Below are 24,326 nucleotides of genomic sequence, written 5' to 3'. Positions count from 1 at the left end.
TTTGAGTTCTTCACAATCTCTTGAGAGAAATTGCTATTTTTATTGTTTCAATCTAGTCTCTGAATCAAGGAAGAGGGTAGCCAGCTGATTTAGTGCTCATTTGTGCCTGTTGTGCTCAGGCATTTACTTGGGAAGCACAGAAGAACGACACTGCCCTACGAAGTCTGTTCCAAGGGAATATGCTGCCCTTCACTGATTCCCAGTGCATGGGAAGAAGTATGTATGTGGGCTGTTGTCTTCAGATGATTTACACTAATCTCCTTCTGTAGCTTGTCAGCCCATCTGGCCAGTGAGGCAGGGGGCTATAAACCATCCCTTAGTGACCTCTGTCCTTAGGAGAAAGAAGCCTCTGTGCTGGGTGCTGCAGGGACTGCATTTTGTCTGTCTGCCAGAGCCCCGTGGACACCTGCATAGATACTGAGTGTAGCTTTGTTAATTTCTATGCTTTTATTATTTCAGCATTTTGCAAAGATGGGTGCAGGAATGGAGGAGCCTGTATTGCTTCCAATGTGTGTGCCTGCCCACAAGGCTTCACTGGCCCCAGCTGTGAAACTGGTAAGATTATTATTGAATTTATGGTGAAGGTAATGCAAGAAGGATGCTTGAGGTAATCCAAGAACGAAGGGGAGTTTTAACTGTGTGCCCTAAAAGAGGAAGCTGCTGCTCAAAAGTTACTCACTTTTCCTATATGCCTCCCAAGTGAACTCATTACAGCAGTTCTAATTAGAAACACATGGACTGCAAAAATGAGAACATGAATTAAGATGTCTTGGGTTTTGATGTTTCATAATTAATAAGAATATTATAGACTTGCTTTTCACCTCAAATGATCTTTAGTATCTCCTATAAATGGCAGATAATTTGACATTTCTGATTTAAGTCCCAATAACTGATTACTTCTCTGTTGTAAACGTGTCCCTCCTTTGCTAGCCCACCTTCCCTTGCAACTTTATTTGAAGACTTTGATTAACTCAGCATTCTTTACTCATTGTAAGGCAGATTTCCTGCTGCTTTTACCTCCTCTTGCAGGCATTCCTTTCTCTTCTTGCTGTCCCTGAGGATGGCTGTACAAATAAAACCTTGTTTTAGAGCTTTATTTTTTAAATCTTGGATCTAGTCAAATTACAGCAGGAGGCACTTTGCCCAGCAGAGTACAGTGTTAATACTTAGTATCTCGAGTCCCTGTAAATAATTTCTCAAAGTTCAAATGAATAGTTTCAGCACCTTTATTTATTGCTGCAGAATTTTAAAACGCATTCTAACAGTACGTGCCCTCAGGAGGTAAAGAGAGAAAGCTCGCTTAGATTAATTGGCTTCAGTATGCCTAATAAAAGGGCAGTCTGCCACCTATGATTGACTATTGTTGCCATTCTATATTGCCTTCAATAAATCTTCCAAGCAGAGGAAAGGAGGTCATTTGAGCAAGTATTGCTTTCATCTGACTTGTAAACATGTCCAGTTTAATGAAAAACACAGACTGATCTGAATTCTGTATTATCTGGTCCATTTGAGAGGTGAGAAATGAGGTTGTTTTCGTTCTGCTGTAGCTGGACATATATTACCACAGAGCGCAAGAGGGGTGCTCTGTGAAAAGCAGTATTCTGACTGTTGATCTATTTCTAGAAAAATGTCAAAATGGCAAGATTTCGGGTATTTCTCAGTCTTTCACAGACTGAAAATAGCGTAGTGCAGGATGACAAGGTCTCTTCAGTGTAACCGTTGTGTTTTCTTTGGAACAGTTTATGTGCTAAGATAATGCTGAAGTATTAAAACAGTTACTTTGTTTTAGTAATATTTGTTTCACATGCTCCTTGCTGCATTCTGCTGATATCAACTAAACATAATGTGTATCATTTCAAGGCCCATATTCATCTTTTCCAGCTTTTTTATATCTATCTGAAATATGTAGACTAGAAACATCTTTGTTTTAGTCTGTATAGGCAAAATGAATAGCCACTATCAAAGGGTGAGCTTCCTTGTCTGAATTGTTGCCTGGAAGTCCTGTCTCTGATTCCTTCTTTAGAGGAGAGCCCAAGTACAGTCTGTTCCCAAATCAGAAAGTTCAGATACTGGCCTAGAGTTAGCTTCAGCGCAGTCAGGCTCGATTGCCCTTCAAGGGCAGCCAGACTGCTGGCCTTCCTGCCCTACAGCAACCTTACAGGAGGGCAGGCAGCATAGCAGAATGCCTCCAGAAGCATTGTCCTATACATGTATGCTCTGAACACCTGATCTCAATATTTAACATACGATTAGTATGCTAGTTTTGACCTGATATATGAGAGCTAGTGATACTGTTGCTATGATTTGGAGGCAGTTTGGCAGCACCAAACCAGTTTTGTAGGCCAGTTTTACAAAGAGAAGCCCCTCTCCCCTGGTGGAGGTCCAGCGGGCATCATATTTGTTCTTACTGTTGAAATAAATCGTGCAAGTGGTCAGCCAAAGGGTACAAGCTTGGTCACTTTATTTGGATATTAATGTCCAGGAATGGGATTATAGTCAAATTGCACGTGGCTTTGAAACATACATAGTCCGAAACACCTTCAGTGTGACAAATGGAAGAGATGCCCTGTTCATTCTGAGACTGCGTGCTTAGAAGCATGCAGCCATAAAGGAAAACCTGAGTTTCAGATAGCACATACCTACTTCCAGTGAATGTGGCAGAGTTTCATGAAGGTAGTTCTTGTTAAGCTTGAAGTGATCAAGACATTCACACTACGAATAATTTATGCTGGAAGCTTCCCTTTTTGAACAGTCACTTTATCTCCAAAAGTGTTATAATTTTTTTTTTCAGGCAGACATCTTTAGTTGCAGTCACATACAAGTAGGGAGGAGGATTGATATAATGATGCCATCTCTATTTTTAAATCACATACTACTTATTTTGGTTTATGCCACACATATTTAAAAACTGCTTGTTGAAGATTCTTGGCATTTTTCACCTAAAACATGTAGTGTTATAAAAATTATCATCAGCTGCTGAACTCATGAAACAATTAATAGGATATCGAATCCACACTGCAGAAATAACCTAAAAAATACAGTCACCAATTCTTACTCCACCCTTCTGTAAAAGATTGATTAGTAGCTGTTTAACTAATTTCTCAGAACTGTGGTGAGGATGAGGTTAGGAGGGGTCTCTGGAGATGACCATGTCCAATCTACTTGCTCAAAGCAGGGTCAAATGGAGTGAATTTCTCCTGGGTTTGTCCAGTTGGATATGGAGTATCTTCAGGGTTGCCTCTCTGGGCAACCAATTCCAGTGTTCAGTCACCCTTACAATAAACAAACAGACAAATAAATAAAAGTTTAATTTTTGTTATGTTTAAATGTGATTTCTTGTATTACAATTTATGTCCACCCTCCCCAAGTCATTTCCCTGCACATAACTGAGAAATGTCTGGCTACCCCAGCACCATGATGTATCAATAAGATCCCCCTCAGACGTTTTTTCTCCAGGCTGACCATACTAGTTCTATCAGCCTCTCTTCATATGACAGATGCTCTGCTCCCTCAATAATCTTCAAGACTCTTCACAGGATTTTGTACAGTATGTCTATATCTCTTTTGTGCCGGGGAGCTCAGTACTGGACCCAGCTCTCCAGATATGACCTTGACAGCATGAAATAGTGGGGAAGGATCACCCCCTTGATCTGCTGGCAATGCTCTTCCTAATACAGTCAAGGAGGCCTTTGGTCTTCTTTTCCACAAGGGCACATTGCTGACTCTTGTTCGTCTTGGTTGAGTGCCTCACCCTTTTCCATGTCCATTCCAAACACCAGCTCTGCACATATATTGTCACTGTAAGCCTGAAAGATGCTGCCCCTGCTCAGGTCTTGTTTATGGGGCCAGACTTGTGTGTTGTAGGGCACGCCGTTGACCCAGAACAGGGAGAAACCACAGCTGAAATGGCTGGGATTGCTGGTATCTAGAGCATTCCCCTAAGTCTTTAATGAGGCTCTCTACCATTTATCAAAGACCTGGCCTGCTCCCTTGGTGCCCTTGCTGTTGGCTGGGGAGTTACACTATTTCACCATTCGTCTGTCAAAGCTGCAGTTGGGAATGGCTTGCAATAAGAGATCAGACCCTTTTGAATCAGCTAGGGTGAATAGCTGATGAACTGGCTATAGCTGTAGGCATGGAAGCTAAAAGGTACGAGATGGAAATTCAGTCAGGCCTGGAGGGATGAGACTCACAGCTCCTCTGAGCCTTCCAAAAGAGTGGAGAGAAGCAGGGGCAGTGACTGGGCACCAGTGAGTAAGAAGCAGACAGCCTGCTTCTGATGGGAGAGGTCAGAAATCTTCTGACAAAATTATCCTGAAATTGAAATGTGGTCTTAGGGCAAGCCCATTCGCCCAGAACACCAAGCAGCCTTCCCAGTTTCTGCAGTTTAGTAACCAGAAGCCTGTTTGTCTTTAGAGGCATAGCTGTAATTCTTTTCACCTGTCACCTGCCATGGAAAGGGTATGTCAGATTCCTAAACACAATGCAGCTTTGGCAAAGAGAAGCAAAGCTTTCTGTAACTAGGTGCTGTAATGGACATTGCATTTCAGAGAATATTTTGCTTCTGAGTGGGTGCTTCTAAGGTGTCAGTAGGAACCACTGCTCCCTCAGTAACATAAGAATGAGGATCAGCTAGTACTGTTAGATATTATTTGTGTGAGATGAGGTATTCACTGTGAAGTGCCTTACAGTTAACAGAGCTGCTGCAAGGCTTTAGAATTTTTCCTGCAAGCATTTTAGATTAATCATGGCCTATGCCCTGTTGAAATGGATCAGTAGGACAAGGAAGCAGATGTAAGAATTGTGTGCAGATACACTGACCTCCAGCACTTTTTTTTTTTTTTTTTAAATTGGTAATAGAACATAAAAATGAGACCTGGGAAAAAAATTCCATTTCTCTTCCCAAAGGAAGTAGTTTGAGGCATAATTAATTCTGGGAGTGCATTTGTTGGCTTGTATATGTGTTAAAAGATTTTCAAGTTGTACAAGGCACAGCAGTAGTTAACCTGGTAGAGCACTGTCTTCTGCAGCTGAGACCACCAAGGGAATCTGAAAATATTTGTGCCAGTTAAACTTCTTCAAAACACCTGACAACACTGTCTTGTTTGATTGCAAAATTATGAATTCTTCAGTAGACATTTTTAAATGCTGTCTTAAACTGTGTTTGAAAACTGCTTTATTTCAGAAAGTTATAGGATAACTTTGTTATGTTGCCTTGATGTTATGGTAACTCCCCTTTAATTTGATGATAGAACTTTAACAGTGAGTTTGTTCTCCTACTATATATGCATATATGCTAGTCCATGTGTCTAAGATTACTGCATTCTTGCTGTTTGTCAGCTTCTCTTTTGAGTTCCCACACTCATTTTGTACTTTGAGTATTCCCCTGGACTGCTTTTATTTATGGAGGAGATCAAATAACAGAGTTTCACTACTATAGTAGTGTTTTGATATAGTTTTTGTAATAAGTTGGTTGGAAGTATATGGCTTCTTTATGGATGATTGGCTGTAACTTTCATTTCCTGATAAGAAACTTTGGTTATCAAAGGAATCATATCTTAGAGGTCTTTTCCAACCTAAATGATTCTATGATATCCCCCTGCTATTATGCCATGGCAAACTGCTGAAAATAAACTGGCATACAAAGCTGTTGTGTTTGAAAGGATCTGTTGAGAAAAAGTTTAACCTACAGACTCTACATTTATTCAGCCCTATATTATTACTGATACTAGCCCGGTATTTTTACTGGCAGTGTAGTTAAATATAGAAGTGGATTTATGAAAAAAATGGTCAGCATGAGATATATGAGCTCACTGTCTTTTATCAGGTCTCTTACCAGAGGTAGCCGGATATAAGGAAAAATATATTACTTGGCTCTTTGTATTTTTTTCCTATATGGAAAGCTCAAACAAAAATACAAAAAGTGTTGTTAATATTTCATGGAGAAACAAAAAGACTGATGTAGCAAAAGTATTCATGGCTTTACCTTTAACGTTTGTAGTTCAAAATACTAAAATACAACTCAGACAAGTGATTTGGCAAAACAGTTGTTACAGATCAGATCTCTCTAGAGTTTTGTGCCACTTTCTGTATAAGCTAAATAATTAGCATGTGTGACTGTTGCTCTTTTCAACAAATCCAAATGAATTTGTTCATGTGCACTGGCCATAATAATAGCAGGCTTCAGATTATTGAATACTATTATTATTCCTGTTTCAAAGAAAGCTTGAGAAATTCTTATAATTCTGGTACCCTTGTTGGGAAAATAGTTTTACTAGTATTGGAATAGAATGCATTGTCAAAGTAACCACAAAACTTGTTAACGTTACCAATTTTGAAAAAAAAATAAATAGTTTTTAAGTACTTTCATCATCCTAAGATAATTGTTTCCATTTAAGCCCTTCATTATTGGTGTTCAGCTAACCAACTACAATAAGCTTGTGGCCAGGTAGGCTCTGAAGCTAAAACTGTGACACAAATGGCATTTGAAGCCCACAGAGCATTGAACCAATTCTAAAAGAACTGGAATTACTTTTGGCACAACTCTTAAAAATTCTTGGCCCCAGTCTAACAGAAACTGTCTGTAACCTCTGAAGTATCGTACTCAAAACTTTCACAACTAAGGAATCTGCTTTTCACTGTTTTATTTTTAAAATAAAAATGGAAATTACTGAGCATAGGATTGTAGTTTACAACAAGAATGTTAAAAGGCTCAAATTTACAGTGCAAGTGTGCAAGATTCTGCATAAACCTAAAGTAATAAGAGTACCTTTAAACAGTTTGTAGTCTAGCCAGAGAAAGCAGATGGTTTGCAAAAGAGGGGAGCAAGATAAAAGTGGTGAGTGAATATGAAGATAGTGCAGAAGTAGACTGTCCGGAGTGAGAGCTATAGCAAGAGGTGATGCCTTCCCCATTTCATTGGTTTTCACATCCTGCCTGGCTTGCTTGCCAGAGAATTCAGGCTTCCATTTTTTGGGAAGGCTGCCAGGTTTAAGACCATATCTTAGAGGATACTTGCAGTGGGCAGTGCTTTAGTAACATTAAAGTGCTGACTTTGACTCACAGAAATAGGAAAATGTTGAGTTAATCTACTGAACCTGGATAAAACTTTTTTAAAGCAAATAGCACTTAAGCCTGATTTGTGATGTAAAACATTTTAACAGATCCCACTGGGCAGTGAATGGGGAATTCATCATATCACAGAATCACAGAATTTCTAGGTTGGAAGAGACCTCAAGATCATCGAGTCCAACCTCTAACCTAACACTAACAGTCCCCACTAAACCATATCCCTAAGCTCTACATCTAAACGTCTTTTGAAGACTTCCAGGGATGGTGACTCCACCACCTCCCTGGGCAGCCCGTTCCAGTGCCTCACAACCCTTTCAGTAAAGAAATTCTTCCTAACATCTAACCTAAAACTCCCCTGGCGTAACTTTAGCCCATTCCCCCTCGTCCTGTCACCAGGCACATGGGAGAACAGGCCAACCCCCACCTCTCTACAGCCTCCTTTAATGTACTTATACAGAGCAATAAGGTCACCCCTGAGCCTCCTCTTCTCTAGGCTGAACAAGCCCAGCTCCTTCAGCCGCTCCTCATAGGACTTGTTCTCCAGGCCCCTCACCAGCTTCGTCGCCCTTCTTTGGACCCGCTCAAGCACCTCGATGTCCTTCTTGTAGCGAGGGGCCCAAAACTGAACACAGTACTCGAGGTGCGGCCTCACCAGAGCCGAGTACAGGGGGACGATCACCTCCCTAGCCCTGCTGGTCACAGTGTTTCTGATACAAGCCAGGATGCCGTTGGCCTTCTTGGCCACCTGAGCACACTGCTGGCTCATATTCAGCCGACTGTCCACCATCACTCCCAGGTCCTTCTCTGCCTGGCAGCTCTCCAACCATTCCTCTCCCAGCCTGTAGTTCTGCTTGGGGTTATTGCGCCCCAGGTGCAGGACCCGGCACTTGGCCTTGTTGAACTTCATACAGTTGACCTCAGCCCATCGGTGCAGCCTATCCAGATCCTCCTGCAGAGCCTTCCTACCCTCGAGCAGATCGACACACGCACCTAGCTTGGTGTCATCTGCAAACTTACTGAGGGTGCACTCAATGCCATCATCCAGATCATTGATGAAGATGTTAAAGAGGACCGGCCCCAGCACCGAGCCCTGGGGGACGCCACTAGTGACTGGCCTCCAACTGGACTTGGCTCCATTCACCACAACTCTTTGGGCCCGGCTATCCAGCCAGTTTCTCACCCAATGAAGCGTGCGCCAGTCCAAGCCAAGAGCAGCCAGTTTCTTGAGGAGAATGCTGTGGGAGACGGTGTCAAAAGCCTTGCTGAAGTCAAGGTAGACCACATCCACAGCCTTTCCCTCATCCACCCAGCGCGTCACTTTGTCGTAGAAGGAGATCAGGTTCGTCAAGCAGGACCTGCCTTCCATAAACCCATGCTGGCTGGGCCTGATCGCCTGCTTGCCCTTCAAGTGCCGCATGATGACTCCCAAGAGGATCTGCTCCATGAGCTTCCCTGGTACTGAGGTCAAACTGACCGGCCTGTAGTTCCCCGGGTCTGCCCTCCGGCCCTTCTTGTAGATGGGCGTCACATTTGCTAGTCGCCAGTCAGCTGGGACCTCCCCCGATAGCCAGGACTGCTGATAAATGATGGATAGGGGCTTGGCCAGCTCCTCTGCCAGTTCTCTCAGTACCCTTGGGTGGATCCCATCCGGCCCCATCGATTTGTGCACATCCAAGTGCCGTAGCAGGTCACCAACCAGTTCTTCGTGGATGGTGAGGGCCACATCCTGCTCCCCGTCCCCTTCCACCAGTTCTGGGTACTGGGTATCCAGAGAGCAACCGGTTTTGCCGCTAAAGACTGAGGCAAAGAAGGCATTAAGCACCTCCGCCTTTTCCTCATCTCTTGTAACTAAGTTTCCCCTCGCATCCAGTAAAGGATGGAGATTCTCCCTAGTCCTCCTTTTTGTGTTGATATATTTATAAAAGCGTTTTTTGTTATCTTTAACAGCAGTAGCCAGATTGAGCTCCAGATGAGCTTTGGCCTTCCTAATCTTGTCCCTGCACAGCCTCGCTACATCCTTATAGTCCTCCTTAGTGGCCTGCCCAATTTTCCAAAGATTATAAACCCTCTTTTTCCTCCTAAGCTCAAGCCACAATTCTCTGTTGAGCCAGGCTGGTCTTCTTCCCCGCTGGCTCATCTTTGGGCACATGGGGACAGACCGCTCCTGCGCCATTAGGATTTGCCTCTTAAAGAGCGCCCAGCCTTCCTGGACCCCTCTGCCCTTCAGAACCGCCTCCCATGGGACTCCACCAACTAGTGTCCTGAGCAGCCCAAAGTCAGCCCTCCGAAAGTCCAATACAGTGGTTTTACTGGTTCCCTTCCTGGCCCCGCCAAGAATAGTGAACTCCACCATTTCGTGGTCACTCTGCCCAAGACAGCTCCCGACAATCACATCCTCCACCAGTCCTTCTCTGTTTGTGAAGAGAAGGTCTAGCAGGGCACCACCCCTGGTAGGTTCACTGATCAGCTGCGTCAGGAAGCTATCTTCCACTTTCTCCAGAAACCTCTTAGACTGCTTCCTCTGGGCTGTGTTGTGCTTCCAGGATATGTCAGGGAAGTTGAAGTCCCCCACGAGTACAAGTGCCGACGAATTCGCAACTTCTGTCAGCTGCCTGTAGAACTCCTCATCCGTCTCCTCATCCTGGTTCGGCGGTCTATAGCAGACCCCGACCAGGACGCTAGCCTTGTTGTCCCTGCCGATCCTAACCCAAAGGGACTCGACCTTGTCATTCCTAGCCTCGAGTTCTACAACATCGAAAGACTCTCTAATATAGAGAGCCACACCGCCACCCTTTCTGTGCTGCCTGTCCCTTTTCATCTTCTGAAAGTCAGGACTTTTATAGTCAATCAAGTCTAGCATTTCAAGTTAAGTTGTTTTCAAAGTTCATAAGCTATTTAAAATTGTTCCTTTGATGCAAACCAAAACAAACAAACAAACAAAAAATAAAAATAAAAATTACCCAGGACAAAATGCAAAGAATCCAAATTGTGGCTTGCAAGCAGCTGAGATCCAGCTTGCATGCTGGGCTGCATGCTGCTACTGGCACCACAGCTGTGCTGAGGAGGTAGTGGCAGGTCCCCACAAAACCCAGACCCTCCCCTTGCTGTAGGAGGAGGTGAGTGAGGAGGGATGCTGCAGTTGATGTGTCCCCCACATTGCTGGACTTAGCAGTGTGCATTCCCTAGCCCTGGGCAGTCACTGCTATTTCTCATCCTTGTGTTATCTGTTGTACTCCCCATTTTCTTGGTACATCTGCTGGCATCCTGCCCTATGGAAATTTGGGCATGTGGCATATTGAGTTGGGAAATTTGGTCTTTCTTGCCATAGCTCAAATGTAGCTTTAGACATGGGATTCTCAGTATCCTCTTTAATTGGTTTAACTTAGGCTTGCAAGAGCAAATATCTAACTGTACTCTCTATTTGCAGGAGCTGACTCTGAAGTAAAAACTCTTCTGAATTACTGCATGCACCTGCATTTAATAAATATTTTCTGTAGTCTCCATTTCAGCAGAAAGAGACAGGACCCAGCTGCTAAAAATAATGAAATGATTTTGCTGAGGATGCCGAAATATCTTCCTTTATAACTTGCATCTTTGTTACATAAGGTCATTACCCAGCTTGCACAGGCTGGGTAATGAGTGGTCTGCCTCACGGTCTTGGTCTTTTCAAAGATGGTTTATTTGCATATGAGTTACTGATTACAGAAGCAAGAATAATGTTCTCTGAGCTATCCTTGGTTTATCAAGGTAATGTGTATAACTAGTGTGTTCAGTGGTGCTAAATCTTACACTGTATTATTCCATTTTAAATGCTCACTTACTGTAGGAGAAGCAGATATGGGAAGCATCCTATATCATCAATTTCTGTATCTTTTTTTTCAATATAACAGCTAATTCGAATTAAAAAAAAAAAAAAAAAGTTACTATGATAATTTCCAATACCTTGATACAGAAGCCTAATACTGAATTTAGAGATATATCCTTCATATTTTGCATTCCTGTCACTGAACTACAATTATGCAATGTGAATAAAAAGAATCTTCATATATAATCTTTGGTAACACAAAGATAAGTTAGCAAGAAATGACTATGAGTTATTTTCTTAAAAAGGCATACTGGTATTTCAGTCATCATATATCTCCTTTTCTTGTAGTTGCTTTTTTTTTTTTTTTTTAATATTTTCAAAATATGAGATGACTTTTGAGATTTGAACAAGCACTAGCAGGGAGTAGGCTAAAATCGCCACAGTAAGTTGCATGGTTAGCTTAAGGTAATTTTTCTGTTGCTCAGGGTGAAAGCTATTAAACTTCACCTCCTGAACTTCTGTAGGCAAATTGTGCCTAAGGGCAATGATTCAAATACTGAGCTGTGCCCCTGTGAACCATCTAACCCAGTACCTTGGTGGTGACCCTGTCTTTCCAGTACTTGGAAAGTACATTGATTCATTGTCTTTTTTCTTTTGTCTTGCTTCAGTTTCAAATGTCTTACTTTCAGTTTGTGAGAACAGTAATTCTATGAATTTGAACCTCCACATTGGTTACTTGCCAACCTTTTGCATTATTTTGTTAGTACAATTTTCTGATGCATTGGTTAGAGCATAATGTAGTGACCTACGTGTGTCTGGTGATTAACAGGGAGAAATATCCTCACTAATACAGGGTAACTGTTCCAGACAGACAGGCCTAATGTGTTCTCTGTCAAATCTGAAATTCCTAGAAAGTCTTTGAAAAATCTTCTTTGGCTGTTCTGGAACAGAGAATGCAAAGAAACTTTTGGCTCCTATATTTTTTCCCTACACTCTGTGATGTCATCATGATAACATAACATCACGAGGGTAGGACCTATCATCTTTAGAGAATCTTTTCTTGTCATGAGCTTTGTTCATATGATGCCTCTAGTGAAACAAAGAAAGAAAGCAAATTATGGCCTCGATAGTTGACAGGGCAGGAGGTGGAGGTGGTTCTGTGCTGACAGATTGAAAGTATAAGGGTATTACTGAAAAGCTGGTACTGAAAGTCCCATAGAGTTCTTCTGATGAAATGGTTTGTTTCCTTTAGTTGTAGCTTTCTGTAATCATCTGAAGGTATTTTATTAAAAGTGTAGAAAGTTATCTTTTTAAACCATCTTCCAGAAATTCAAAATGAATGACTATTTTGTCTTATTTTTTTTGCCCTGTTCCTCATCTCTTTTAGTTTCTAGGCTAACCTAATAAAAATAACTGTTTTCCTAACTGATCTCCTTTCTCACACTTTCATCTCATAAAAACTAGGCCTGGTATTCAACTGATATGAATTGATGTAGTTCTCTTGACATACACTGTTATGTGCTTTTAATGAACTGCATGTCTGGTCTTTCATCTTTGCATGTGAGCCAGTTTTTCTTGTTTATTTCTATGAAATAACAACAATAGCAGGTTGTGCTGAATCGTTCTGAAATGTCCATTTGGGCTTATCCAAAACTGGTTCTGTGCCATTGATGGTCAAGACCATTCAACCATGGTAGCTCTGATCAAGACTAAGAAAAAAAGGGCTGTGAAACATGTTGTTGAATTGCTTATGCTTTAATAGATTTCTGAAGTCAGGCCTTGGGTTAGCAAGAATCCCATTAAGTTAGAGTCTAGCTGAAGGAACTATAACATACAATATGTTCATAGCATTATTCATAAATCATCTGCCTCCCCCACAACTAATTAGTATTTTAGGTGAATAGGTGCCCAGTCCAACATGCATAAAAATAAAACAAGTTGCTACTGATGCTTGTACTTTTATGAGGCAGCGGATGTACCATGGTTTAATAAAATTTGAGATAGAGATAATTTCAAAAAAAGGTAATACCCACATAAGGATCTCAAGTGCGATGCAGTTTTCTAATCTAGTTAGATGTATTCATGAAAAATATTTTGACTTTGCCTAACTTAAAGTCATGCAAAGCATTTGATATATTACATCTTAAGACACTGAGCACTAAAGAGGCAAATACTGAAATCTCTGCTTTTTTAATTGGGCATCAGTTGCTCTTCTAAACATAAGCAGACTGAGGAGAGCAAACACTGGCAGAACAAAGTAGAGGCAAAGACATTAACTCTTTCGTAACTCTACCTCTCTTCTATTTGGCATCTCCTTCTTTTTACTGAAGTCCAGTGGAAGCAGGAGAGAGAGCATCCTGTGGAATGCATGATGCAGCAGCAGCTTTGCTTACAGGGCTTGTAGGTGGCAAAGGGCATGTCCCTCACTCCCTCTAAAACAAAAGTACTGAAATGAAGAGGTGAAGGCTGAAGGAAGGGGGTAAAATTCATCCAGGCACAAGATGAAAGTTCACAGACACTTACATCCTGTAAGAGGAGGACCCCAAATTTGTGGGGAATCTTTGTCAGTTGGCAAGTCAATAAACTGTAAACTATGCAAAGTATGAGTAACAATCTGATAGATAATAGGTTATAAATGTGGGTTGTCTGGGTTACCATCAAGTCTCTGACCCCTTTTACTTGTCAGAGATTTCTCTAATGAGGCATATAAAGAATGTAAACCAGCTAAAGTTTCTCTTTTTTGCCCCTGACCCCAAAGAATTCAAAAAGATCCCTTTTCAGAGTGAACAAAAAATGCTTGAACAGAGTTTCTGCTGAGACTCTGCTTGAAGAGACTCTGCATGCTTTTTTTTTTTTTTTTTTTCTCCCTCAGGGAAAAAAATTAATGGATTTGCAGGATTTTATTCTTAAAAAGCTTAATAAATCTTGGGCATGTAATGTTTACAGCCTAAGAGTAACTCTAGATTCAGAAAGGACTGTCCCTAGGAAGAGAAATCATACTTCATATTTCATAATACCAATAAAAATCTGGTAAAGGATTAATGAGCGTCAGTTGAATTATTATTATAATTAATAATTCCATCAAAATTCAGCTAACAATGTGCCAATAAATGCCAAGTCTTCGAATTTATTGTTACAAGGAAGTTCTAAACAAAAAAAAAAAAAAGGAAACATGATTGGCAGTCTCAGAAACTGTAGTAGAGAGGTGTTCAGCTAACCCCTGGAGAATGAGCCTTCCTGCAAGGAATACTCTATTTTAACAATGCTCCAAGTGCTAATTCAGGCTACAGAGAAACAGACATATGCAGCCAGCAGATGGGTTACAAACAAGGGATATATGGTACTGTTGAGCTGTATTTAAGAAATTCTGAAATTCAATGTGCTGGTGTAAAAAATAGCTTCCTGCTCTTCCCTCTCTAAATATCTCTTCTGAACATATATAGTAATATGAAGTCTAACCGCTATGGCACTGGCACTGTGTTCTTTCACTCTTTCAAATTTGCAGAAAAATTAAAGATCCTTAGAGTTCAGCAGAACTGTACGTGGGAATATTACATTATTACAAAACAAAACAAACAAAAAAAAATATCAAGCAAACAAACAAAAAACACACACACACACACACATAAACAAGAACACTTGTGGTCTACATGGTGAGCTCTGTTTTAAAAAATTGCAAGACAAATAACTATCAGTGAGTGCTCTTGTGACTTCTATGATATGTCTATGGTACTCAGTAAAGTAGGTGAGGGAGTAAGGGCAGGGGATGCAGCTTTTGTCTCTACAGCTCAGTGCTCCTCCTCTTGCTTCCCCCCAGGACAAGTTGGCCTCTTTGGTAGCTCCTGTTCCCCAAACCATGCAAGAATTATAACAGAATCAGCACTGTTACTTAAAACTTTTCACCCAGAGTCCTTTATGTACAATAAAAAAAAAAAAAAATTAGAGTGCTGGTATAAGCACCTTCTCCTCATTTTACAGACGTGGAAATTAAGATGTGGGAAAAAACGAGCAGGTGACAAGGTTTGTAAAAGAAGGCAGCGGCAAAAATCCAGAGAAGACATAGATGATTTTATTTCTGCTCCTCTGCTCAGATATGTCAGTATCTGATGGAAGAAATGGTGTTTTTTATATTGTATTTTTCAGAAGGGGAAGTGAAGCGAATTCATAAAACCTGAGAAAATACTTTTCTTTTGACTTTCAAAGAGGACATATTCTAAAACCGCTAGCTCATTAAATTGCAGAAGAAGGTTTAAAAGTTGTCTGTGAGAATAAACAAATGAGATCTGCAGCAAGCCAACAGGAAAGCCAGGGTTCTGCAAATGAAATGCTTTTTGCTTTGCTGCAGTGTCTGGAAGGGAGGTCACCCTAATCCCAGTTATCACCTGAATTTTTCTCACATATGAAAAATCAGCTCAAAAATGAGCAGTGAGACAATGGCTGGTGACTGTAGAAGCTTGGAAAGTTTTGCTTTGCTTCACATTTTTGCTTAGATTTATTCACAGAGTACATCTTTGGCAGAAATTAAACAAAAATACCCAATATTGAGTTTGGTGAGTATTCTGGATTTAGGCATGAAACCTTCTTACCTCACCCTTTCTGTTTTGTAGTTTAATGTGCTTTACTGCTCTTTCCTTCTGTCTCTTTCTTCCTTCATTTTCCTTGCCTGACACGCTTTCTTGGGTGTGTATTATTTCTTTCTTCCCTCAGAGTCCTTGTCAGTTTTGAATAGCAAAAGACATCTTCATCTTCTCTGCTGAAGAGTCAGCTAGTAGTTATCTTTATATTTTCTTTAGCTTGTTGAAACACTACAATCCTATATGTAGCAGCTTAAAAAAAAAAAAAAAAAAAAAAAAAAGAGAGAGAGAGAGAGAGAGAGAAACCAGGAAAGGAGGGTGCTACAAAAGAGATTGGAGGAGATGGGAAATTTTGTTCTTTATTAAAAACATTGAAATGCATCCACTACTTAGCTATTACTTGCTATGGGAAAGAATCTCCTTTACAAAACATGAAAACTAAAATTTCAGTTAGGTTCTTAAAAGACGGTGTGCTATAAATAGAATGTGAATAGTGCAGCTGGGCAGCACTATAATAGAATTTCCTTCTGTTATACAAGAGAAATAAGGATGACCTTCATAACTCACTGTAGGGTCTCTCTTTTATGAATTATGAGACATTCAACTATTAGTGGAATTAAAATCTATAACACTGCCAATCATTGCACTATATCCCTGTGGAGCCCTTCCTCTTGCTGTCAGCATGAGGGAGTGTGCAGTCTCTGCAGATATATGCCAATGATATGTTTATAGCCCAAGCAAAGAATATAAGAATATAGCTTTTTTAAAAAAAATTATTTTTCTCTCTCTCTTTTTTTTTTTTTTTTCCTTCTGTGATTCAGCAGTTGTGTGCAGTTGCTACATCATTTGACACTTTAAGAGCAGCACTGTAAATCTGTAGTCATAGAATCACAGAATGGTTTGGGTTGGAAGGGACCACCCAGTTCTAACCTTGTTGTGGACAGGTCCACCTCCCACTAGACCAGGTTGCTCAAATCCCCATCCAACCTGTCCTTCAACACTTCCAGGTCAGGGCTATATGAATGATATATACATGTATATATACGAGAGTCATGGTGACAAGTTGCTGGTAAGAAGATGTAGGTAAGAATGTTTTAAAATTATGAACTTTTTTAAAGGATAGGAGGCTTAAAATAGAAGACTAAGCTCAGATCAGGGTGTCAGATCAGACACTAGCCAAAACTGAATTGTTTTGTGAGTTTTTTTGTTTGTTCTCCTGAAATAACCTTTGAACTGAATCATTGGAAATTTATTGTAATTTGTACCAGAACTGAAATGAAACAGCTTTTTGCAAAGTTGAACCCAAACATAGCTGAGAATATACCGGTAGAATCCATGGTTCCAATATGTAGAAGCCTTTCTTACAACTCGCAGTTATGACTGAGTTTATTCCTCACTTGAGAAAACTCAAGATCTTCAATCAGTGCATTCTGCAAGCAAAGCCTTCCTTCCTGCTCATTAGAAAAAGAGATAACATCTGGACAATATAAATCTTCTTCTTCTTCCTTTTCTTTTTTTTTTTTTTTTTTTTTAATTTTATTTTTCAGATGAAATGAGCTAGCATTTTTGTTTAGGACTCCACTGCTGTTGTCCAGTAACTGACATGCTTAGGGAGATAGGGAGTATTACTACTGTGTTAGTCCTGTTCCTAACATGGGCAAATGGAGTTACATCACTTCCAAACACCAGTATGCATCTAAAGTGGTTTTGTCAGTGTATTTCAAGGTACAGAAGTGCTTTTTCTATCTTGAAGAAAATAATTACTTTTTCAATATAGGGCTAATAGGGAAATGGAAGTGTGTATTAGGGTAAAGATGAGGTGCTGTCCTGAGAATTATGGACAAAGTGAAAGCAAAACCACACCTTTGTCAGTGTCTAAAAGAAAACCAGTACCTCTCAATTAGTTTAAATTTCTACTGGGGATTGGCTCAACCAGTTTCACTGAATCTCATTGAAAAATATATTCCTCTTTTTTTATATATATATATTTTTTGCTATTCATGCATGCACCTAGTTCATCATGGCTAATTAGGTGTTCTGAATTATCATCTTCAATTGTTACAAATGTCACATCTTTAGATGATATTGGGTACATAATGAAGAACTGTCATAGTTTCAGTTATCTGTGGGGTCTGTGATTGATCAATTCTTGACAACAAAGAATTGTTAACAGGGCTGCATGGTGAAGCAGTCAGTGGAAAATTCCCTTTCATAATGTTTCTATCTAATTTTGGAGCACCGCCACTGCCACACATGAAATAACAACACAATTGAATTTCTTTTTGCTGGCATTTAGCAAGACCTATGGGGGTGTGCAGAAATCAATGGGGGATCAGGAGTCTGGAAAATTACATACTTGAAGAATTAATGAACTATAATTCCGTATTACATCCTCAATCACATTTTGCTTCCTTTTCATTAATGGAACTAAATTAGTTTTCCATGGACAGGGTACTTTAAAAAATGCAATCATGCTCTTGATGGGATTTAAAAAAAAAATTTAAAAATCTGTTTCAACGACAGTTATTTTTTCATGCAACATGACAGTTGGAAATTTAGAGGGAAGAACATGTATGCAGCATTGACTCAACCTGTTGAAGCAATTTTTAATGTGACGATTATAACTCCAACTCTAGTTTTCAGCCCTTTGAGGCAGATTACGGTGTTAAGGTGACTCAGACAGAATTTCTGCAAGAGTCTGGGTGAAGTAGAGACATAAAGAAGAGTAGCAACTTCAAAGGCATTTAAAATGCATTTCTTCCTGCATTGGCCTAAATCATTATACAGAGGAGTAGGAAGAGGAAAGACCATAGTCTTCACTGTTCTTTGAAGGCTTTATCTGAGATAACTGATATTTCTAATACTATATCAAGACCTTTTACTCATGGAATTATGCTATTCTAAGATAAAATTGTAGGTGACTCTACTCTTTGCTATGCCCCAGCAGTAAGGCCAACAGTAGTCTGGCTCTTCATGATTTGAACCTATAACTGAATAAAATGCTGGGATGCTAATATGGTTAAAGTCAAGAATATTCTATAGTTTAGTGGAAGCTTTGATGTGAAAGCCCATAAAATGGAAAGCGTGTCCTAGTATTCATACTATAATATGATATCTTTAAAGAGTTGCTGGAAGTTGAAAAAATCAGAGTGAGCTTGTAAGCAAAATCAGGCTCTAGAACATCCATTAATAAAGGAAAGAGTTCCTTTTGGGAACCATCAGTAATATTTGAAGAAAGGATCTGATCAGACTTTACAGAATGTATTTAATAGGCATTCTAAAATAACTGCTTTTCTGACATAACTCGTATCTTCTTCAACTACTTATTATAGCGGTCTAGGCTTCATTCTCACTTTAAAAAAAATATCTTCTGTCTGATATACAGATACATGCACTGCATGCAGTGTATGGGAATGTAGCAGGATGGAAATCCCGAAAGCTGATATTTTAACAAGATAGCTCCAGTATATTGAGCTAGTTTCAAGCTCTTATATTTCTCCACTGGGACCTGTTTTTTTTTTTTGTTGTTGTTGTTTTGTTTTGTTTTGTTTTTTGTTTTTGTTTTTAAGATTTCAAATCAAATGTCTGATTGAACAACAGGGTCTTCTCAAGTATTACCATATTAGAAACTTGCTATAAAATGAAAACCAACACAAGCACTTCTCGTCTTAAATATGGGACTCTGAAACTTGCCATAGAGGTGATGAATCCTTTCACAGCTACTGAGTTTTGACAGCAGATACATTATGCAGTACAGTGAACTTTTATTTTGTCTTACTCAGTAAGGCCTTTTCCCCACTGCATACATATTTACTAAAATCAGATATCCCAGACATCCTAATGTTACCAGGCATACTGTTATCTGAGCATAAGTCTGAATAGCTGGGACATGGTCTCTTATACTCGAGTCAGACATAAAACCCTTGAAAATGCATTGAAAAATGCAAAGACATATCAAAGTCTGACTGTTCCAAATGTACTCAGGAAAAACAAAAACAAACAAACAAAAAAAAAACATTGAAGACTTCTTTTTTTTTTTAAACAGCTTAATAGTACCCTAAACAACTTATTTGGCAATCTGTTTCTGACATAATTTTTCTTTCAGTGTATGCATTTTATTTATACTTTTTGTGGGGATAGGATGTGGGTGGCTCTGGAGGTTAGCATTAGGCTCGAAAGGCTGTTGCATTTGAAATGAGATCTCAGGGTAGCCTAAGCCAGTAGTGACTGAATGTTACAAAAGTTGCTGGCTGCTCATGTATCTTTATAAATACATCCAGTTAAAATAAAAAAAAAATAGCACTGGGACAGATTACTGTAATTGTGAGTCTATTAATTGGCAGTCTTAGCTGAGTGCCATGTGCTATACTGTCCCAGAAAAACTTCCAAGATGGAAATAATTAATTTATACATATTCACAGCTTCCAATCTGTGGTGTTTCCTTCGTGACATGAAGAGGCTGCTGAGGCTTTGGTTTGCATTGACCTGTATAAAGAAGTTTATGAAATAAAAAATTTTTGGACTAAACTGTGCTCTATGTCTCTAACTCTGTGTTTGATGGTGGCATGATGACTATTCTGAGAGGAGGATTTGGTGATTAATATTTCAGTCCTGAAGTGAGTAATGCAAAATGGTATAGCCATACCCCGCCTCTCATCACACATGGCTCTTTGTTGAGTGCAGCTTGACCACATTAGAGAGCTTGGTCCTATTGCTGGATGAAAGAGTACTACTATCTTTCAAATTGGCAATTTTATACCACTTTCTATCTTCAAAGCTCTTATTATACAGAAATTCTCTAATAATATTCATCAGACTGCTAGCTTTTCTTTTTTTTTTTTTTTTTTCCTTACTGTACCAGTGGATAATTTGCTAATGATCTTATTTTACTCTTCAGGGAGCAGGGTTTTCTTAGTCTCCCCAAGAGCAAGGGTGTAATAGCTGAAACTGTTGCTACAGTTCAGGAAATGAGTGATTATGAGGTATAAAGGAGGTGATTTGGAAGAGCATTTTTTTTCATGTCAAGGAGAGCTAGCTGTACACAGTACTTACTTCCAAAATGCCAGACACTGTTTTTCAAAGTGGGGCTTCAGTTTGGAAAAAAAACAAAAAAAAAAAAAGTTTTTTTTCCCCTGTTGAATGTTGGGTGACAAAATATTGACAAAACCAGGCTGACTGATTTCAGTTTCAGAAAAACGTACAGGATACTGAATATTTAAAAACCAAATCATGTGCAACATAAGTCTGTAATAATCAGTTACCCTGTTTTATGGCAGTATGGTACGTACAGTATTGCTGTGAGTACATTCGTGAACTACATCAGGTAGAGATTCCCTGTGTTTCTGATGTTTTCTGGGCTCAGTCAGTCTCATACATGTGTGTTCTCCAGACAGTTCAAGAGGTGAACCACAAATCTGCTGCCTTGCAAGTGTCCTTAGGTGTGAACATGGCCAGAACGGGGTGTTGCCATGTAGCTGCTCTCTGGACTAGGGCGAAGGTTTCTGTTGGAAACGACCAGTCTTAGTGTTACTGCCTGTTCCAAATCTGATGCCTCACATGAGTGGGGTGTCAGATTTGGTATGTGCAATTGTGCAACCTGTTTGAAAAGGAAAAGAGAAAAATAGAGAAAATGCTGCCTCTGTGATAGTCAGTGGGAGTTCTTCCATAAATTCAGGGCTTGGATTAGACCGTTAGCTCTAGATCATGACACAAATGACGCTCTGTTTTACAATTAGTTGAAGAAGGGAACTTACAAACTCAAATTAAGATGTCTATTTTGTCTGTCTGCTTACAGATGCAGTGAAAAAATGACATCCTTCCTCTCCTTGTACTTTTTTTTTTTTTCAGAGGTGAAAATATAAAGTCCTTTCAGTAACTTCTTTCTATAGAACTGTATTTCATTTTCTATGCCTTTCTAGTACAGCATCAAACAGAACTTCATTAGTGCTGTTAATGTTCCGTATAGCCCACTGATATACCATAGCCACTGGCCAAGCAAAACTTCAATCAGTTTTTTTTTCCTGTTGTCAGCTCACACCTCTGACTGAGCAGCTGCAAGATGATTCATCGGAGAACGTTTCACCATAGGACAGAGAAAAATTATTTCTAGCTGCTTTTTCCATACTAATAAGATCATTTCAGTTGTAGAGACTTTTGCAGCACTTCCTGAGCCATGCTATGCCCATTTGAAAATAGAAATCCTTTCATCCAAATGTCAAGAAAATTTTCCATGAAATCATTGCTTTGGCTCTGCAAAATATGTCTCTGCTGTGATTTCTTAACAGAATTGTGACTCTAACAGAGTTTTGTCCTATTACAGAGAAAGTCTGATAGAATTAATAATGAACATTAGTTGAGAGATTTAATGAAAAATGTTGTGCATAAAGAACATTTATGTTCTGAAACCCACCAACACGTGCTGTATAATATCATTTGCCTACAAAGTTGGTGTGAGAATTTATTTATTTATTATTTACTCTTTGCTGCAAAATCATGTAAGGAATAATGAATTTTTCACTGTCCATGCAGCAATAGTTCCAATGGAATGATTTCAGGCAAGCAAACTGTCAAGAATACGACATTTCTTAAAGACCAACAGTGTGCTTCCATCTATGCTTTTTATGGTAGCCACTCCTTCATAACTCCACTCAACTTTGCATGCTGCCATAACAAACCAGAAGGGTGTATTTCTTTGTTTATTGGCATCTGTAAAAGCTTTTCATTTCAAGCACTATTTCTTGTGATATGGGTTTGTCAGCTAGTTTGCAAATAAATACGAAAACGCACTTTTGTTGTCAGTTTACCAATACTGATGTGACATTCAAGACTTGTTTTTCCTGAATAATCAGTAAGTGAATTCAGTAGAATGCATTCAGCCTGTGCCTGCAATACTGTGCACATAATTATAAAAGTTACAGATTCACAAATAAATTGTCCTGAAGAGAGGAACACAGGCTTTCTTTAATTAATATCTGTTCCTATGAACTATAGGACACTCTTTCCTCCACCTCATCATAATGAAATAAATTCCATTTTCCAAAAGAAGACATATGCTATCTGGTTTCTTAATGTGTGATATTAAGTAACATTAAGAAGCAATCACATGCTTCATCGATTCTCTTGGGCCTGTGGCTCTGACCACCCCCAGCAAGTTTTCTTGTACTGAGCAGATGAACCCAAACCTATAGGATGATAACATAGGTTATGTCCAGGCAGGTAAGCTGTCTCCCAGACTGAATGCACCCCAATGGTAAGGGATCTTCTAGATTGCAGTCCTCCTTTCTTTTCCTTTCACTTTTCTTAAGCAATCTGTGGGTACGTGAGTGAATACCTGTAGAGAAGGCACAGACTGCAAACCAACCTTTTCTCACTACAGCAACATAATTTCCATCGATCTTCCTCTGATCTCTCAAGCACTTCTGAAGTCCCACTGGCTCCTGGCTGCTCACAAGAAAAAGGCCAGAGTTTATACTGATTTAGAGAGAGACACACTGAGCAGCTGAAGGTTGCAAAGGTTTGGCATTTCCCAGTCCTGCAGCAGGAGCACTTACATGATTATACTGCCCGTCACCATGGAGTTGAAAATTCTGTGTTTTAAACCAATTGAGATTTAGGACTTAATTTATGGTACACAAAGCTGAGAAGGACTGTGGGCAGTATTTTGACATACATTACATATAGCTCAGTGGTCACATCACATCTCTCCTCTGTAGTCACATCCCAGAGGATACTAGATCAACTGCAGAGGTACTTCTGAGAGTTTGAGTCTTAATTCAAATCGTTTTATCAGTTCTCAGATTCCTGGCTAAATTCGTACCTCGGCCAGCACGGCGAGTACATTGAGGGTTTATTCAATATTCAAAGCTTTTTGTTTCGGAAGGAAGTTTGTGTGCGTATTTTGTCTCCCTCTGTGCCTGTTCCATGGGCACATCTCAGTCAACCTGCTGTTCCATTAGGTATGCTACCCTTTATATGAAACAGTGATAATGTGATAAATCTGATAATAAAGAACCCATTTTTATCCCTGTCTGACTACATGCTCCCTGAAATTCCCTACCTGTTAACAGAACTCATGTTCTGGAACCTACTCATTAATATGGCTTACTGCTTAACTGAAGGCACTAGAAATGAACCTTTGGCAAAGTTCTCTACTAAATCCGTGAGTTCAGGTATCTGCAAGACATGCCTTTGAGGATACTGGATCTAGTGTGTGTGTCCAGAAATTCATTCTACTGCGGGTCATTACTGTAATGTTTAGTTAGTAGAAGTGCTTCTTTAAAGAAATGGGCATCCCAAAGAAATTATCAGGAGAAGGAGAAAGCGTTGTATTTCATCTTCAGGATCTAAGCTTTGGTTTGGAATCCCAGCTGCTCTTTTTGATAGTGAGAGAAGTGAACTACAGTCAGTTATGCTGAGAGTCAGCAGCATGATGATGTAAGTCAGCAGGAACTCCATGAGACAGGGAAGTCCTACTGACCTAATATCAGTGTTACCAAGGACCACAGCAAACATTTAATGTTTGATATGGCACCAGAAAATAAAAATAAACAAAAAAAAAGAGGAAAAAAAAAAAGAGAGAGAGAAAAAAAGTTTTGTCAAGCTGCTTATACCCAAAAGCTTAACATCTTATTTGAAGTGGGATCCAATTCCTTCCTTCATGCTGTGGGCAACTTACACAGAAGACAGACTACCTAGCATGTACTGTGAAAAATTGAGTTGCTAATACGTAAACAGTAAACTGAAATCAGCGGAACTCCAGTTAGCAAGGCCAAAAGTGTTAGCCAAAAACTTTTATGGAAATGATTTAAATTTTTACAATAAATAAGTAAAAATTCAAGTGGCAATAATCAGAACACTTCTGTGAAACCCAGAAATAA

The 24,326-nt window shown here is 39.6% G+C and overlaps 1 protein-coding gene across 1 annotated transcript in view; it reads left to right on the top strand.

The window, feature by feature from the left end:
- NELL2 (neural EGFL like 2) overlaps window positions 1–24,326 on the top strand; it is a 148,833-nt gene that overhangs the window by 108,335 nt on the left and 16,172 nt on the right. The window contains exon 15 of the mRNA XM_038166632.2: window positions 460–555. Coding sequence (XP_038022560.2) covers window positions 460–555 — 96 coding nt within the window. The remainder of the gene's footprint in view (window positions 1–459; window positions 556–24,326) is intronic.

Source organism: Anas platyrhynchos, chromosome 1, assembly GCF_047663525.1.
Source record: "Anas platyrhynchos isolate ZD024472 breed Pekin duck chromosome 1, IASCAAS_PekinDuck_T2T, whole genome shotgun sequence".
NCBI classification, from domain to species: Eukaryota; Metazoa; Chordata; class Aves; order Anseriformes; family Anatidae; genus Anas; species Anas platyrhynchos.
This window is presented reverse-complemented; position numbering and strand designations above follow the sequence as displayed.